Source organism: Loxodonta africana, chromosome 2 (genome assembly GCF_030014295.1).
Source record: "Loxodonta africana isolate mLoxAfr1 chromosome 2, mLoxAfr1.hap2, whole genome shotgun sequence".
NCBI lineage: Eukaryota > Metazoa > Chordata > Mammalia > Proboscidea > Elephantidae > Loxodonta > Loxodonta africana.
This window is the reverse complement of record NC_087343.1, coordinates 159,260,992-159,276,952: the sequence shown is the minus strand read 5'-3', so window position 1 is coordinate 159,276,952 and position 15,961 is coordinate 159,260,992. Positions and strand designations below refer to the sequence as shown.

Sequence of the window (15,961 nt, the reverse complement as noted above, 5' to 3'; positions counted from 1 at the left end):
CAAGTCCTCTTCACATTCAGCAAGCAAGATTGTGTCATCTGCATATTGCAAGTTGTTAATGAGTCTTCTTTCAGTCCTGATGCACTGTTCTTCTCCATATAGTCCAGCTTCTCAGATTATTTGCTCAGCATACAGATTGAATAGGTATGGTGAAAGGATACAACCCTGACACACACCTTTCCTGACCTTAAACCAAGCAGTATCCCCTTGTTCTGTTTGAACAACTACCTCTTTATCTATGTAGAGGTTCTTCATGGGCACAATTAAGTGTCCTGGAATTCCCATTCTTCACAATGTTATCGGTAACTTGTTATGATCCATACAGCCGAATGCCTTTGCATAGTCAATAAAACACAGGTAAACATCCTCTGGTATTCTCTGCTTTCAGCCAGGATCCATCCGACATCAGCAATAATATCCCTGGTTCCACATCCTCTTCTGAATCCAGCCTGAATTTCTGGCAGTTTCCTGTTGATATACTGCTTCAGCCGCTTTTGAATGATCTTCAGCAAAATTTTGCTTGTGTGTGATATTAATGATATTGTTAGATAATTTCTACATTCAGTTGGATCACCTTTCTTGGAAATAAGCATAAATATGGATCTCTTCCAGTCAGTTGGCCAGGTAGCTGTCTTCCAAGTTTTTTGGCATAGATGAGTGAGCACCTCCAGTGCTGCATCTGTTTGTTGAAACATCTCAATTGGTATTCTGTCAGTTCTGGAAGCCTTGTTTTTCGCCAGTGCTTTCAGTGCGGCTTGAACTTCTTCCTTTAGTACAATGAGCTCCTGATCATATGCTGCCTCCTGAAGTGGTTGAACATTGACCAATTCTTTTTGGTACTATGACTCTGTATACTCCTTCCATCTTCTTTTGATGCTTTCTGCGTCTTTTAATATTTTCCCTATGTTGTTGTTGTTGTTAGGTGCCGTCAAGTTGGTTCTGACTCATAGCAACCCTATGCACAACAGAATGAAACACTGCCCGGTCCTGTGCCATCCTTAAAATCTTTGTTGTGCTTGAGCTCATTGTTGCAGCCATTGTGTCAATCCACCTCTTTGAGGGTCTTCCTCTTTTCTGCTGACCCTGTACTCTGCCAAGCATGATGTCCTTCTCCAGAGACTGATCCCTCCTGACAACATGTCCAAAGTATATAAGACACAGTCTCACCATCCTTGCCTCTAAGAAGCATTCTGGCCGCACTTCCTCTAAGACAGATTTGTTCGTTCTTTTGGCAGTCCATGGTATATTCAATATTCTTTGCCAACACCACAATTCAAAGGCGTCAACTCTTCTTCAGTCTTCCTTATTCATTGTCCAGCTTTCACATGCATATGATGTGATTGAAAATACCATGGCTTGGGTCAGGCGCACCTTAGTCTTCAGGGTGACATCTTTGCTCTTCAACACTTCGAAAAGTTCCGTTGCAGCAGATTTGCCCAACGCAGTGTGTCTTTTGATTTCTTGACTGCTTCTTCCAAGGCTGTTGATTGTGGATCCAAGTAAAATGAAATCCTTGACAACTTCAATCTTTTCTCTGTTTATCATGATGGTGCTCATTGGTTCAGTTGTGAGGATTTTTGTTTTCTTTATGTTGAGGTGTAATCCATACTGAAGGCTGTGGTGTTCGATCTTCAATTTTCCCTATAGTATCCTTCAATATTGCAACTTGTGGCTTGAATTTTTTCTTCAGTTCTTTCAGCTTGAGAAATGCCAAGCATGTTCTTCCCTTTTGGTTTTCTATCTCCAGACCTTTGCACATGTCATTATAACACTTTACTTTGTTTCATCAAGCCACCCTTTGAAATCTTCTGTTCAGCTCTTTTACTTCATCATTTCTTCCTTTTCCTTTAGCTACTCGATGTTCAAGAGTGAGTTTCAGAGTCTCTTCTGACATCTGTTTTGGTCTTTTCTTTCTTTCCTGTCTTTTTAATGACTTCTTCTTTTCTTCATGTGTGATGTCCTTGATGCCATTCCACAACTTTGGGCATTAGTGTTCAATGCATCAGGTCTATTCTTGAGGTGGTCTCTAAATTCAGATGGAAGATACTCAAGGTTGTACTTTGGCTCTTGTAGACTTGTTCTAATTTTCTTTGGCTTCACCTTGAGCATGCATATGAGCAATTGATGGTCCATTCTGCAGTCAGCCCCTGGCCTTGTTCTCACTGATGATATTGAGCTTTTCCATTGTCTCTTTCCACAGATGTAGTTGATTTGATTCCTGTATATTTTGTCTGGTGAGGTCCATGTGTATAGTCACTGTTTATGTTGGTGAAAAAGGTATTTGCAACGAAGTTGCTGGTCTTGCAAAATTGTATCATGTGATCTCCAGCATCATTTGTATCACCAAGGTCGTATTTTCCAAATACTGATCCTTCTTCTTTGTTTTCAACTTTCCCACTCTAATCACCAGTAATTATGAATGCATCCTGATTGGAAGTTTGATCAATTTCAGACTGCCGAAGTTGGTGAAATCTTTGATTTCTTCATGTTTGGGCTTAGTAGTCGGTATGTAAATTTGAATAATATTCATATTAACTGATCTTCCAGTTGTACTTCAGGATAGATCTTGAAATGTTCTTTTTGATGATGAATGCAATGCCATTCCTTTTTAAGGTGTCATTCCCAGCACAGTAGGCCATATGATTATCCAATTCAGATGGCCAATACCAGTCCATTTCTGCTCACTAATGTCTAGGATATCAATGTTAATGCATTCCATTTCATTTTTGATGATTTCCAATTTTCCTAGATTCATACTTCATGCATTCCATGTTTTGATTATTAATGGATGTTTGTAGCTGTTTCTTCTCATTTTGAGTCATGCTACATCAGCAAATGAAGGTCCCAAGAGCTTTACTCCATCCATGTCTTTAAGGTCGACTCTATTTTGAGGAGGCAGCTCTTCCCCAGTTGGATTTTGAATGCCTTCCAGCCTGAGGTGCTCATCTTCTAGCACTATACCAGACAATGTTCTACTGCTATTCCTAAGGTTTTCACTGGCCAGTTTTTTCAGAAATAGATTGTCAGGTCATTCTTCCTAGGGTGTCTTAATCTGGAAGCTCTGTTGAAACCTGTCCACCATGGGTGACCCTGCTGGCATTTGAAATACTGGTGGCATAGTGTCTAGCATTACAACAACAAGCATGCCACCACAGTATGATAAACTGGTGGGCCCACGTTCTTACCTCATCTTTGAATGGAGATTATTAAAAAAAAAGAAAACAAAATTCATTGCCGTCAAGTCCATTTCAACTCATAGCAACTCTATAGGACTGAGTAGAATTGCCACTGCCCCAGGCAATTTCCAAGGCTATAATCTTTATGGAGGCAGACTGTTACATCTTTCTCTTGCAGAGCGGCTGGTGGGTTCTAAGTGCCAACCTTTCAGTTAGCAGCTGAGTGCTTAACCACTGCACTACCAGGGCTCCTTTGGAGATAATAATAGCCCAAGTTATTATCTCCATTCAAAGATGAGATAATTGAGGCTTAGAGAGTTTAATCCACATGCTCAAGGTCTTAACAACTATCTTGGACTTGACCTTAAATCTCTCTGACAGTGACATTGCATAATAGAGTGTCGCTTGTGCCTATACAGGTATGTTTTAGTTCTTTTGTCTCCTCCAGGAAAGAGCAGAGCTGAGGTGGGAGGAATGGTGTGTGTGCACTGGGGTGGGTGAGTTGTGGTAGAAAGGTCGGAAGTGTCATAGTCTTATCTTGTGCTACATCTGGTCCACACTTCCACCCTCAGGAAGACAGTTTCTTAACTGTGCACTGTAGTTCCCACGCTCATGCATGAAGCTTCCCTCTGCTTGGTCTTTCCCTTTATCTCTGTATGTTACATTCTTAACTGGACTTTGGTTGTTACTCAAATTCCATCTCTTCCACCAGGCTTGTGCAAGTCCTCTCATTAGTCTCTACTTTTCTTCTTCCACAGAACCAATTTTCTTTCTTTTAAACATTGTCGTGCTTCTGAGAGACTGCCTTGCCTCTCAGTTATTTTGCATTTGTCTATTTCCTCTCAAGAGACTGACAACCCCCTTGAGTAGAGACTTCCTGTCTTATCTGCATTCTTATTCCCCACAGTAGAGTGCAGTCCTTTGCTCGCAGTGGGCACTGTTACTGTTTATGGTATTCCCTTCATAGCCATGACCACAATAAGCCGTTATTTCCATTGGGGGTCTTGAACACCAATCTTTCATCGTTGTCATAATTAAATGAGCAGCTCCATGTTGTGAAGAGCTCCTCATGGATGTGTCTTTTGAGAATTGCTTTAGAACTTTGTCATTTTTTGTAAGGTCTTTTTTTTTTTTTAAGATTACTTTCTGGGGGGCTTCCCAGGCAAATCAGAGCTTCTTAAGAAATCATCAATTTGATAACAAAATAAATATACTATCTGGATTTATGTATCTTTAGTCCCAACTTATTCCTTCTCAAGAGAAGTTTTGGGTTTTTAGTAATAATCAGAAATGTTTCATATTCCCAAAGTGGGGAATTTGTGAAGTGTTTTGAATCTTCGAGACTTCGCAGCTCCTTTGTGGGGATGCATTTGGCCAGCGCAGCTCTGCTATTAGGGAAATGAGACTGCAAAATATCTCACTTATCTATACATTGGCAAATAAAGAAAGATAGCCTTGTAATAGAGAAAAAAAAAATTCTCAGAAGGGAGAAAAATAATAAAATCAAGCTGGTTTATGGCTTGTCAGTCCAAAAAGCTTTTAAGCCATATCTATAAAGGTGGATCCACTTAATGTTAGTTCTGCATTGCAGACATCATTGTGTGATAAGTGGTATAAATTTAGCCCCTTTAAGCCTGATCTCCTGGGGGTTGAGATTTAAGTATTGTAACTTTATTTGAAAGGACCATATCGATTGGATTTTGATTTGGTCCTTCCTTTCCAAAGAGAGGTACTAAATAATGGTTTGGCCTCCCTGTTAGGTTTTTTTTTTTTTTTTAATTCACTTTATAGGCCTCTCTCCCTATCCTCTTCCTCCACCTTCTTTTCTTAACTCTTCCTCTTTAAAGACTAAAGCAGTACTTTTTCACGAAAAAAGGGAAAGAAAAATTAACTGTCATGTTGTGAACGTAATTGATTCAATAAATAATGTCTTTCAATTCCTAAGGCAAACCTCAAAGTCTTTACTTATGTCAATTAGTGTTCAGCTCGGTAAGTGGTAGTGTTCTTAATTTAGACGGATGGGGAGAGTTCACTGGTTTTCACGTCCAAAGGAGGGAGTGTGCTTTTCTTATTTTAAAGACACACTGTCTAAGTTTATGTGCCTACCCTGCAGAAAGAAGCTTGGAAAGAAATTAATGCGGCAGTTTTTATTCACCGTGGCAATAGAAGGAAGGCATTTAATTATTGTCCAGGAGTTTGTTGCAACAAAAAAATTGAAGCAGGGGAATGACAACTCCCTGGAATCCACTAGACTGTAAGCTTCATGCGGGCAGGGACGATGTCTTGTTTGTACTCCCTTTAGTGGATATAGTAGGTGCACAATAAATATTTGTCGACTGGGTCTGTTGTTGAATGAATGAGAGCAGAAATAAACTGTCCAGGTCTTACGTTACGAACTGGGTTAAATTTCATTCTACTGGTTGTTTTACTCTTCTCCCCCTTTTTTTCTTTGCTAAGTTCTTTAAAAGGAGAGTAACTCTAATGGTATACTATACACTTGACACTGTTGAATTTTACCTGAGTCCTGTGATCATGGAAAAGAATGAACGTTAAGAACCACCTCCCCCTCTTTTCTGCTACGAAATATGGCTTACTGCAAAGAGATACCCTTCCCCATATGACTTAGATAAGAATGTGATGCTCCCTTGTTTACCTATGACAAGGCCAGACACAGACCTTCGAAATTCCCATCCTTTCCCATCCTTTGCCTCATAAATGATTAGCTGAACTGCTTTTCCTTATTAATCAACTGGAACAAAATGCTTGTTGGTCATACTTTGCTTAGGTTTCTTTCCCTCCCCCAAGTCCCTGAACTTTGGCCTACCCTCAGCCTGAGCCAATCTATAACCCCCTACTTAAGGGCCCCTCCTGGAGAATAGGCTGACCTCAGTGTGAAATGCTGTTCTCTGATCTCCTATCTGATCACACCACCCTTTAATCCCACTTTCCTATACCTGCTTCCTTGTGGTCTCGTTCACTCTTTTATAAAAGAAAAGCCTCTTTTGCCTAACTATCCAGAGGCTTCCCGGTCTTATGGTGAGAGCTTTCGCCCCATTACTACAGTCCCCTCCCTCTGTTGCACTGGTCCCTTTCCCCCTTGCAATAAAGCTTTTGAATAAATTGCCTCCTTGCAAAGTCTGGATTTTTTTTTATTTGACATACTGTATATCTCCAGAAACCCTGGTGATGCAGTGGTTAAGAGCTATAACTGCTAACCAAAAGGTCAGCCCTTTGAATCCACCAGGGGCTTCTTGGAAACCTGATGGGGCAGTTCTACTCTGTCTTCGTAGGGTCCCTATGAGTTGAAAGAGACGCCACAACAACAGATTTGTATATCCCCAGAAATGATTAAGGAGAACCTATTTCAGTTCCCAGACTGGTGGAGTTAGAAGATTGTAGAGGTGATATAAAGCTACAGTTTACAAATTCTAGTAAATGAACTAGTTGTACTTCAGAATCACGTGAAGTATCTTATAAATGTATAGATTCCTGGGTCTCAGCCCCAGAGATTCTGATCAAGTGGATCTGGATAGAGCTGTATTTGTTTGGTGGATTCCCCTAGTAACTATTGTGCAGCTGGCTGTAGAAAGCACTAATCTAATTGGCTGTGCAGTCCTTCGACTTTTCTGGTCTAAGTTTTTGTTAGGTGCCAACTCATAGCTACCCTATGTGCAACAAAACGAAACTACCCAGTCATGTGCCATCCTTACAATCACTGTTATGCTTGAGCCCATTGTTGCACCCACTGTATCAATCATCTCATTGAGGGTCTTCCTCTTTTTTGATGACCTACCGAGCATGATGTCCTTCTCCAGGGACTGGTTGCTCCTGATAACATGTCCAAAGTATGTGAGATGAAGTCTTGCCATCCTTGCTTCTAAGGAGTATTCTGGCAGTCCTTCTTCCATGACAGACTTGTTCGTTCTTCTGGCAGTCTGTGGTATATTTGCTATTCTTCACCAACACCATAATTCAAGGCCTCAATCTTTCTTTGGTCTTCCTTATTCATTGTCCAGCTTTCTCATGCATATGAGGCAATTGAAAATACTATGGCTCAAGTCAGGTGTACCTTAGTCCTCAGCGTAACATGTTTGCATCAGATTTGCCCAATGCAATGCATTGTCTGGCTTCCTGACTGCTGCTTCCATGCGTATTGATTGTGGATCCAAGTAAAATTTGACAACTTCAACCTTTTCTCCATTTATCATGATGTTGCATATTGGTCCAGTTGTGAGGATTTTTGTTTTCTTTATGTTAAGGTGTAATATGTACTGAAGGCTGTGTCTTTAATCTTCATCACTAAGTGCTTCAGGGCCTCTTCATTTTCAGCAAGCAATATTATGTCATCTGTGTATTGCAGGTTGTTAATGAATCTTCCTCCAATCCTGATGCCCCATTCTTCCTCATATAGTCCAGCTTCTTGGGTTATTTGCCCAGCCTACAGACTGAATAAGTATGGTGAAAAGATACAACTGTGATATACACCTTTCCTGACTTTAAACCGTGAAGTATTCCCTTGTTCTATTCAAACGATTGCCTCTTGGTCTATGTACAGGTTCCTCATGAGCACAAGTAAGTGTTCTGGAATTCCCATTCTTTGCAGTGTTATTCATAATTCATTATGATCCATACAGTTGAATACCTTTGTATAGTCCATAAAACACAGGTAAACATCTTTCTGGTATTCTCTGCTTTTAGTCAAGACCCATCTGATATCAGCAATGATATCCCTAGTTCCATGTCCTCCTTTGAATCTCCGGCATTGCTTCTATCACCAAGGCCGTATTTTCCAACTACCGATCCTTCATCTTTGTTTCCAACTTTTGCATTCCAGTCATCAGTAACTATCAGTGCATCCTGATTGCATATTTGATCAATTTCAGACTGCAGAAGTTGGTAAAAATCTTTGATTTCCTCATCTTTGGCAGTAGTGTTCCATGCACAAATTTGAATAATAGTCGTATTAACTGGTCTTCTTTGTAGGCATATGGATATTATCCTAGCACCAACAGCAGCGATATTACTTCAGGATAGATCTTGAAATGTTCTTTTTGATGATAAATGCATCACCATTCCTCTTCAATTTGTCATTCCTGACATAGTAGATCATGTTTGTCCAATTCAAAATGGTCAATACCAGTCCATTTCAGCTCACTAATGCCTACGATATTGATCTTTATGCATTCCATTCCATTTTTTGATGACCTCCAATTTTCCTAGATTCGTGTTTTGTACATTCCAAGTTCCGATTATTAATGGGTGTTTACAGCTGTTTTTCTCATTTGGAGTCGTGCCACGTCCCCAAAGCTTTACTCCATCCATGTGATGAAGGTTAACTCTACTTTGAGGAAGCAACTTTTCCCCAGTCTTATTTTTAGTGCCTTCCAACCTGAGGGGCTCATCTTTCAGTACCGTGTCAAATAGTATTCCTCTGCTATTCATAAGGTTTTCACTGGCCATTTTTTTGTAGATCACCAGGTCCTTCTTCCTGGTCTGTCTTAGTCTAGAAGTTCCACTGAAACCTGTCCATCCTGGGTGACCCCGCTGGTATTTGAAATACTGGTGGCATGGCTTCCAGCATCACAGCAACACACAAGCTACCATAGTACGACAAGCTGACAGACACTTGGGAGGGCGTGGTCTAAGTTTGCTCCTTGGTAAAGCGACTTGCCTAAGGCACCAGCAGAATAATTGGTGGAGCTGTGACTAGAGCCCTGACTCTGATGACAGTGCTTCTGGTCATTCAGTTTGCTGCTTTGGTTCAGCCAACACTACATGCTCTTTTACATGTTCCTTAGCATTCATCAAGATCTTAGGACTTCTTCCTTCCAAGATAGTAGCAGTGTTTGTGGTGATGGCCAGGCAGAATCTGAAGGCTCTTGTGAATTCTCAAGGGAACATTATATTCAGTATACTTTAGTTTTAATGTATATTATTGTATTCTATAGAGCTGCCTTTTATACCCCTATCCCCATCTTCTTGCTCCGAACAAACCACAAGTAGGAAGTCCCTGCTTTTCTCCTCTAGGCCCACTCAGCACTTCCTAGCCCTGCCTGGTCACAAGGAAATCACTTGGGTGTTTTTGAATTATAGAACTCTGGGGCCTACTTGAGTCCTAGTTCATCAGAATCTTCCTGGGAGGGGCTGGAGACCTATAGTTTAAGTTATCTTTGATCATTATTCTCTGTGACCTACTTTGTGGATTCTGAGTAGAGCCGGTCCCTTTTGCCTTGATCCAGTTTTGACTTCTTTAAGACCCTAGTTCATAATTACATCATAATCCTGTATTTTTATCTAAGGGTTTATCCTCTGTTCTGCAAAACTTGTCCTTGAAGGAGGAAAGGGGGAACACTTGCTTTTTTCTTACCTCCTGGGTAGAATTTTACTGAACAAGGTGGGTGTATAGACAGGTTAGTATGTACAGTAGGGATGAGCCTTGAAGAAAGGTTAAGGGGTGGCCTCTGGAACCAGAATAGAATGCCTGGGCTCTTTTCCTGGCTTTATTACTTAATAACTGTGTAGCCTTGGGAAACTACTTACCCTCTTTGAGTTTTGTTTCCTCCTCAGTAAAACATGGTAAGAGTAGTACTTGTTCAGGGGTTTTGTGTGCATTAAACGAAACATCTTAGGTTGGTTCTTGAACACAGAATCAGATGGAGATTTGCCTGCAGAAGATGATGGGAGAAAACTCTCAGAAACAACTCTTTTGAGAGAATTAGGAAACAGCATTAGGCAGAGGTAAAACTGAACTGTGATGCAATTACAAGGGCCTCAGCTTTTCCCATGGGGAACTCTGGAGCTGAGATGCCCTTCAGAGTAGTCCTAAATTGAGGGAAGGGAGCCAGGCCTTTATGCCCCTATATCCACTGGTCACTGGATGTGGGTAGCCTCTGGACAGGGCGCATACCTTAGGTAAGGCAGCTCCCTTTGACTGAGTGCTGCTGTGAGCACCGGCAGCCTATAGTCCTGGCAGCCGGTGGAAGGAGTGGCTCAGTTCTGAAGGGGAACTCAGTGGCACGTTACAGCATCCACTACACAAGGTAATGCACATAAAAACCTTAACATCGAACCCAGTACATTCGTAAGTGTTCAATAAATATTAACTGTTACCATTGTTATTCCAGTTCTGGCAATGCCACTCAGTAGCTAAATCACCTTCAACAAGTTACTTAACTTCTCTTAGGCTGTTTTCTTGTGTTTAAAGTGGAGATCCTAAACTCTGCTTTGCCTCCTTCCCTGAGTAACTCTGAACACACGTGGAGATAATGTATGTGCAATTGCTGAGTAAAATGGAATAAAAATGTAAGATATGACTGTGCGCTTGCTTGGCTGAAATGAATATATGGCCATGAGTTGGATTCCTTAAGGGGAAGGGTTGTGATGAATGTAAAAGTGCTTGTTCGTGAAACACAGCATTTTGATTTTTCTTTCTTTCCTCTACAGGGAATTAGAATAATGGAGATGTTGCTAAAGGAACAGTGTGGTGCCCCCTTAGCCGAATAAAGAATCATCAGTGAGTATAAAAAGGAAAGTCAGAATTACTTACTGGATCCATGTTCTCATGCTTCTAAGCCAGGCATTATGCACTGGCCTCCCTGGGCTATTCATACTGTACGTTTCCTAGTTATATGCATGGAGTACTGTTTCACAGGTGTTTCGCTCTCTGTTCAGTACCTTTATTTACTTGGTCCTTTGATTTTCATACCAGTTTTGCGCTGCATGCTGGGTTACAGCTGCATTCAAATTGTTACAACTGTTCAGCACGACCCGCTGTGATTGTGTTCTCAAGGTGGCATACATTTGTAAAGACTGCAGCTCTTAAAACTAGCTAAAGCTTAATTTTACTGTTCGAGAACAATAAAAGGAGTAGAAAGCTGTAATTGGTGCAAAAGGAAAACAAGTAAGGGGCATGTTGATTGACCAGTGAAATAAATGTGTTCTATCAGTCGTATATACTTTCAAAGTGCTACTGAGAATAATTACCAGGCTTTGGGTGAGAGTACCTTGATTGATTAGCAATGTCTGCCATGGGCACAGGATGGAAGAAGGACAGCACTTGTGTTGGAGCACATGCCACCTCTAGTTTAGGGCAAATGATATAGGGTGAACAGAGATCAGGGAGATTGCACAACTACTCAACTCTCCCCCCACCCCCCATTTTCTATTGTCTGGATTAAGGAGAATGATCTTCATATTGGAAAGGGCAGAACAAAGTTATGAAAGAGAGAATCAAAGCTCCAAATAAAAATATAGTGGATTTGCATCTTACAGAATTTATGAGTCTTAGGATTTTAGCATCTGAGAGAAGGTAACCTTTGAGTAAAGCAAACATTCCCTGGAGTAATTAAAAATTATTTCAAATTTACTTACTTTGGCTTAAAAGTACAGTACGCATGGTTTTGTGTAAGCAACCAGGTACTCTAATTGTGATGTACAATATTGGGAACCATTAACCAAAGAAGAAATGAAAGGAACATTTACATACAAGTATCTTGGCCTTCAAAGCATGCTGGCCAGATCTGTGAGTGGACATTGATTGCAGAAGTGAAAAGTGGTCCTGCTTGTTTGCAAGTGTGCTTCCAGTCTGACTAATATTATCAGTTGCTGTCAAGTCAATTCCAACTCATGTGTGTCAGAATAGAACTATGCTCCATAAAGTGTTTTAGAAGTAGATCATCTGGACTTTTTTCTGAAGTACCTCTGGGTGGATTTGAACCTCCAACCTTTCAGTTAGCAGCCCAGCGCTTTAATCCACCCAGGTACTAATATGAAGCCTCTGTAAACTCACTATAAGTCAGAGTTGACTCAGTGGCAATGGGTTTGGTTTTGGTTCAACTTAACAAATAGTAGTAGGTATTTGTTACTGGGAAGGTAAGCAAAGATAATTTATCCCAGGGTTGGCACATGCAGGAGCTCACCGAATATTTGTTGGAATTGAATCTAGATATGGTTTGCTCCTATATCCACTCTATTCTTTGAAAAGTGGTAAAGAACTTGATCACGTCTCCCTGTTTTTCCAGGCTGGCATTTTTTGTGAGGCTCATTAAAAAAAAATGAGGCTCATTAAAACACGCGCACACACACACACACACACACACACACACACACACACTCTCTCTCTCTCTCTCACACACACACACAAAAACCCTGAAAAAAACAAAAACAAAACCAGTCGCCATAGAGTCTATTCCAACTCATGCAGCCCCTTGTGTTTCGGAGTAGAGCAATAGCGCTTTCAAGACTGTGACCTTTTGAAAGCAGATTGCTTAAGCCTTCCTGAAGTGCCTCTGGGTGGTTTCCAACCACCAACCTCATGAAGCACCTATTATGCTCCTGCCTTTGGGCACAAATTCCACGTTACTCTGGGGAGTAGGGTCTAAAGTCAGTTCCAAGTTAAATGCAAGAATGAGGGGATCCATTCTTGGAAAGGGTGTATACTTGGTGGTTTTCAATCTTTAAATCAGGGTTTTTCAGTTTGAGCAAGTATCAGAATCACCTGGAGGGCTTGTTAAGCAGATTTCTGGGCTCCACCCACCAGAGTTTCTGATTCAGCAGGTCTGGAAGGGCCTGTAATTTGCATCTCTAACAAGTTTCCAGGTGATGTTGAACACACTTTGAGAACAAGCTCTGAATGAGTTCCCATCTCTGGCATGAGACAGATTAAATGCTAAGGCACCGAGAAAGCGAATAACTGGGTTTTTAGAAATCTTTGTCATGAATTCAATCAACTGTAGATTAATCAAAGGAATGATTTTCTCCGTAACAGCTTTTCCCTGATTTTCAACCTCTTCTTGCCTTAACGTTGATAGGCTCCAAACTGGAGCAAGACACCTGAAAACATAGGAGATTCACTCCAACATGTGTTTTAAATCAGTTTTGATTTTAAAGTCTTGCTAGTGAAGAGGCAAAAATGAATCACTTCAGACAAGTTTACAGTATTACCTGTTGTCTCCAATGACTTTTTTTTTTCTTCTCTCTTTTTTTGCTGTAGTTGAGGACTAAGTCATAAACTCAGGGCGTTTTTTGTGTGTGTGTGAATAAAGTTTTATTTAAACATAGCCATGCTCTTGTCTATGTTCAAGGTATAAAAGCAGAGTTGCACAGTTGTGATAGACCTTCTAGCCTGCGAAGGCCAGAATGTTTACTATCTGCCCCTTTAAGAAATAGCAACTTATTCTCCTCTCTTAAGTGAAGTGGCTGAAGTCTGGATACCATGTGCAGTTTAGTGCCAGCCATTTGCATTTAATGCCTTTGATGCAGTGCAGTTCCTGAAAGATTTCCATAACTCAAACTCTTATAATTCATGACCAGTTTTCTCAGAGGAGCATGTGTAAAGTAGGGGTATATACTTTTACCACATAAATCTACAGTTACTGCAAATCAGAGGCTATTGTTGGGGCTTTCAGCTTTTTTTCAAATCAACTTTATTGAAGTATCACATACAATTAAGTTTACCATTTTCAAGTATATAATTTGGTAAGTTTTAACACATACGTGCAGTTGTTAAGCATCACCAGAATCATGATATGGAAATTTTGAGGCACTGATGTTGCAGCCATGTTGACAGTTTATTCTTCACACAAGCCTCCACTGGCAGATGGGTGGTGATTGCACATGAGGCATTAGCCAGGAATCGAACTTAGGTCTCCTGCAGGGATCGTGAGACGTCTACCTCTGAACCACCACTGCCCTCCTGCCAATAGTATAGGTGCTTTGGAATTTTGCAGTTCTAAACTTTTAAAACATTTTGTGGGATTTGCACAAATGTGCATAGACGTTAATATTCCTATATCCTACCACGTTTCAAATTTGCACAATTTAAGTTGTATATGGTACATAGATGGCTCTAAAGATACCTCCTAGAACTCTCTCATCTGTATATCTAAGCAGGTGTTCTGTTCGAAAATTAGACAGCTTAGAAGGTGATTTTGTCATGAGCCAAACTGGAGGGTCATAAATCTCACTAGCCAATATGCTTGTGGTGTTGCTGCTGACACATCAGTTTGATAGGTTTTTGATTTCCTGTCATTTTTGAATAAAACAAATAGCCCTGACATCTGTTTGTTCTTGCCGCCAGCAATGGGGAGAAACAGGCCTGGTGAGGTTTGATAGCATAACAGAGCTCTGTTATATCGTGGAGTGACGAAGACCTCAATTTTAGCTATATCTTAACTCCTCTCTGAGTCAGCTCCTCTGGGATAGTTGGACTTAATAAAATGAGGTACTGGCTTTGCTTGAAGATCCTTAGGAGACAGAAATGCAATTTCTTTGAGAATTATCCATGATGATAGAATTCATGCGACTCTTAAGAGTTGCTTCAGAAAAGAGGGCAAATAACTATTGATTGGTGAGGCATGTTTATTAGGTGATAAAGCTTGTTTGCTTTGTCTTGCAGGGGAGCTGTGCCCATGTCTATGTTTTCTCAGGAATAGCTTCTTGGCCACAACACATCACAGATGCAGATTGCAGAATACAGGTTTGATGATGTACTGTCGGCAGCTTGAGGAAAAGGAGACCTTCCTACCAGGACGTGCAATGATGCACTCTTCTGCAAGCCTGCTTCAAATAGCGGGACTCATGGTGATGAGACCTCCTAGCTGGATTTTTATGGCACAGTCTTTCAACGATTTTACAAATAAAAGAAAACCCCATGTAAGATATGCCTGCCCTTTCTCAGGATGTCCTGCTGATCGTGTGGTGACGGTGTCAGAGCTGCCAAGGACATGTTTGAGGCTTGGAGGGTAGTGCTTGTGCCCTTATATGATCAGCATAAATGTTCATGGGATTCATGAGAGGATTCTGGGACAAATAAAGGAATTGAACCTGGTACCTGATTTATATAGGTGGCTTGGAACAGACAAACATGTACAAGACCTATGTTGAACCTCAGCCATATTTATAGGTATGTTTAAGATTCTCAAGAATCAGGAGAACTTGATTTCTATCTGTAAGTATTCAGATAGCTTTTATAATACAATGTGTGAACTATAATTCGTTCCTTTGAAAGAACGTGGAACGAAGAGAGGGAAGGTGTGTTATGGTCTTGACTGCTGCTAGCTTGTGATGTGGAGCAAACCATCCACTCTCCCGGTTTTCATCAGGCTAGTGAGGATCATCGGCCCAGATCTTTCTGCCTGTGGGTTGTGGTGATTAAACAAAGTGGCTTAGTGCAAAGAGCATGGGTTTGGGAGCTAGAGCTGGGTTTGAATCCAAGCACTGCCACTTCCTAGCTTTATGATCATTTATATAATTTAAATCCCCCCAAAGCTTACTTTAAAAATTTGTCAAATGAGATGATACAGCCGGCTGTGTGAGGTTGTTGGACTGATTTGAGATCATGTCTCTAAAGTGCCTCCCACACTGCCTGGTACATAGTAGAAGTCCAGTAAATAGAAGCCATTATTATTATGTGAAATCATTTTGAAAATGCACTTTTCAAATATAATGTAAGGTAGTATTACTGTTTGAAAATTAGTTGACGGTAGTTTGCATTTCCCGTGATCAGAAGCCAAAATATAAATGCATGCTGCCTAACAGAAAGCTTGAAGAGAGGCAATAATTTGGAATTCATCTTCTTAAGATAAAAATTGGGCCATTACTGGAAAGTCTTGGGAAAATTGTTCTTTTTTTAATATTTGAAAAATTTACTGCTTAGTGCATTGATGAATTTCAAAGCAATTGTACTTTTTCACAGCAGCCTGCCACTGTGAGCCTCCTCTTATTGTATTTGAGCTATTTGTGCTGCCTGAGTTTTGTTTCTTAGGATAATTTCCCTTCATTTCTTT

The 15,961-nt window shown here is 40.6% G+C and overlaps 1 protein-coding gene across 7 annotated transcripts in view; it reads left to right on the top strand.

The window, feature by feature from the left end:
* Positions 1-14,598, top strand: part of PRELID2 (PRELI domain containing 2) — an 88,934-nt gene extending 74,336 nt beyond the window's left edge. For all 7 annotated transcript variants that reach the window (XM_064277751.1, XM_003404823.4, XM_023550291.2 and 4 more), the window contains 2 exons: positions 10,620-10,689; positions 14,572-14,598. In XM_064277751.1, the coding sequence (XP_064133821.1) occupies positions 10,620-10,679 (60 nt within the window). In that variant the 3' untranslated portion in view covers positions 10,680-10,689; positions 14,572-14,598. The remainder of the gene's footprint in view (positions 1-10,619; positions 10,690-14,571) is intronic.
* Positions 14,599-15,961: the final 1,363 nt, after the last annotated feature.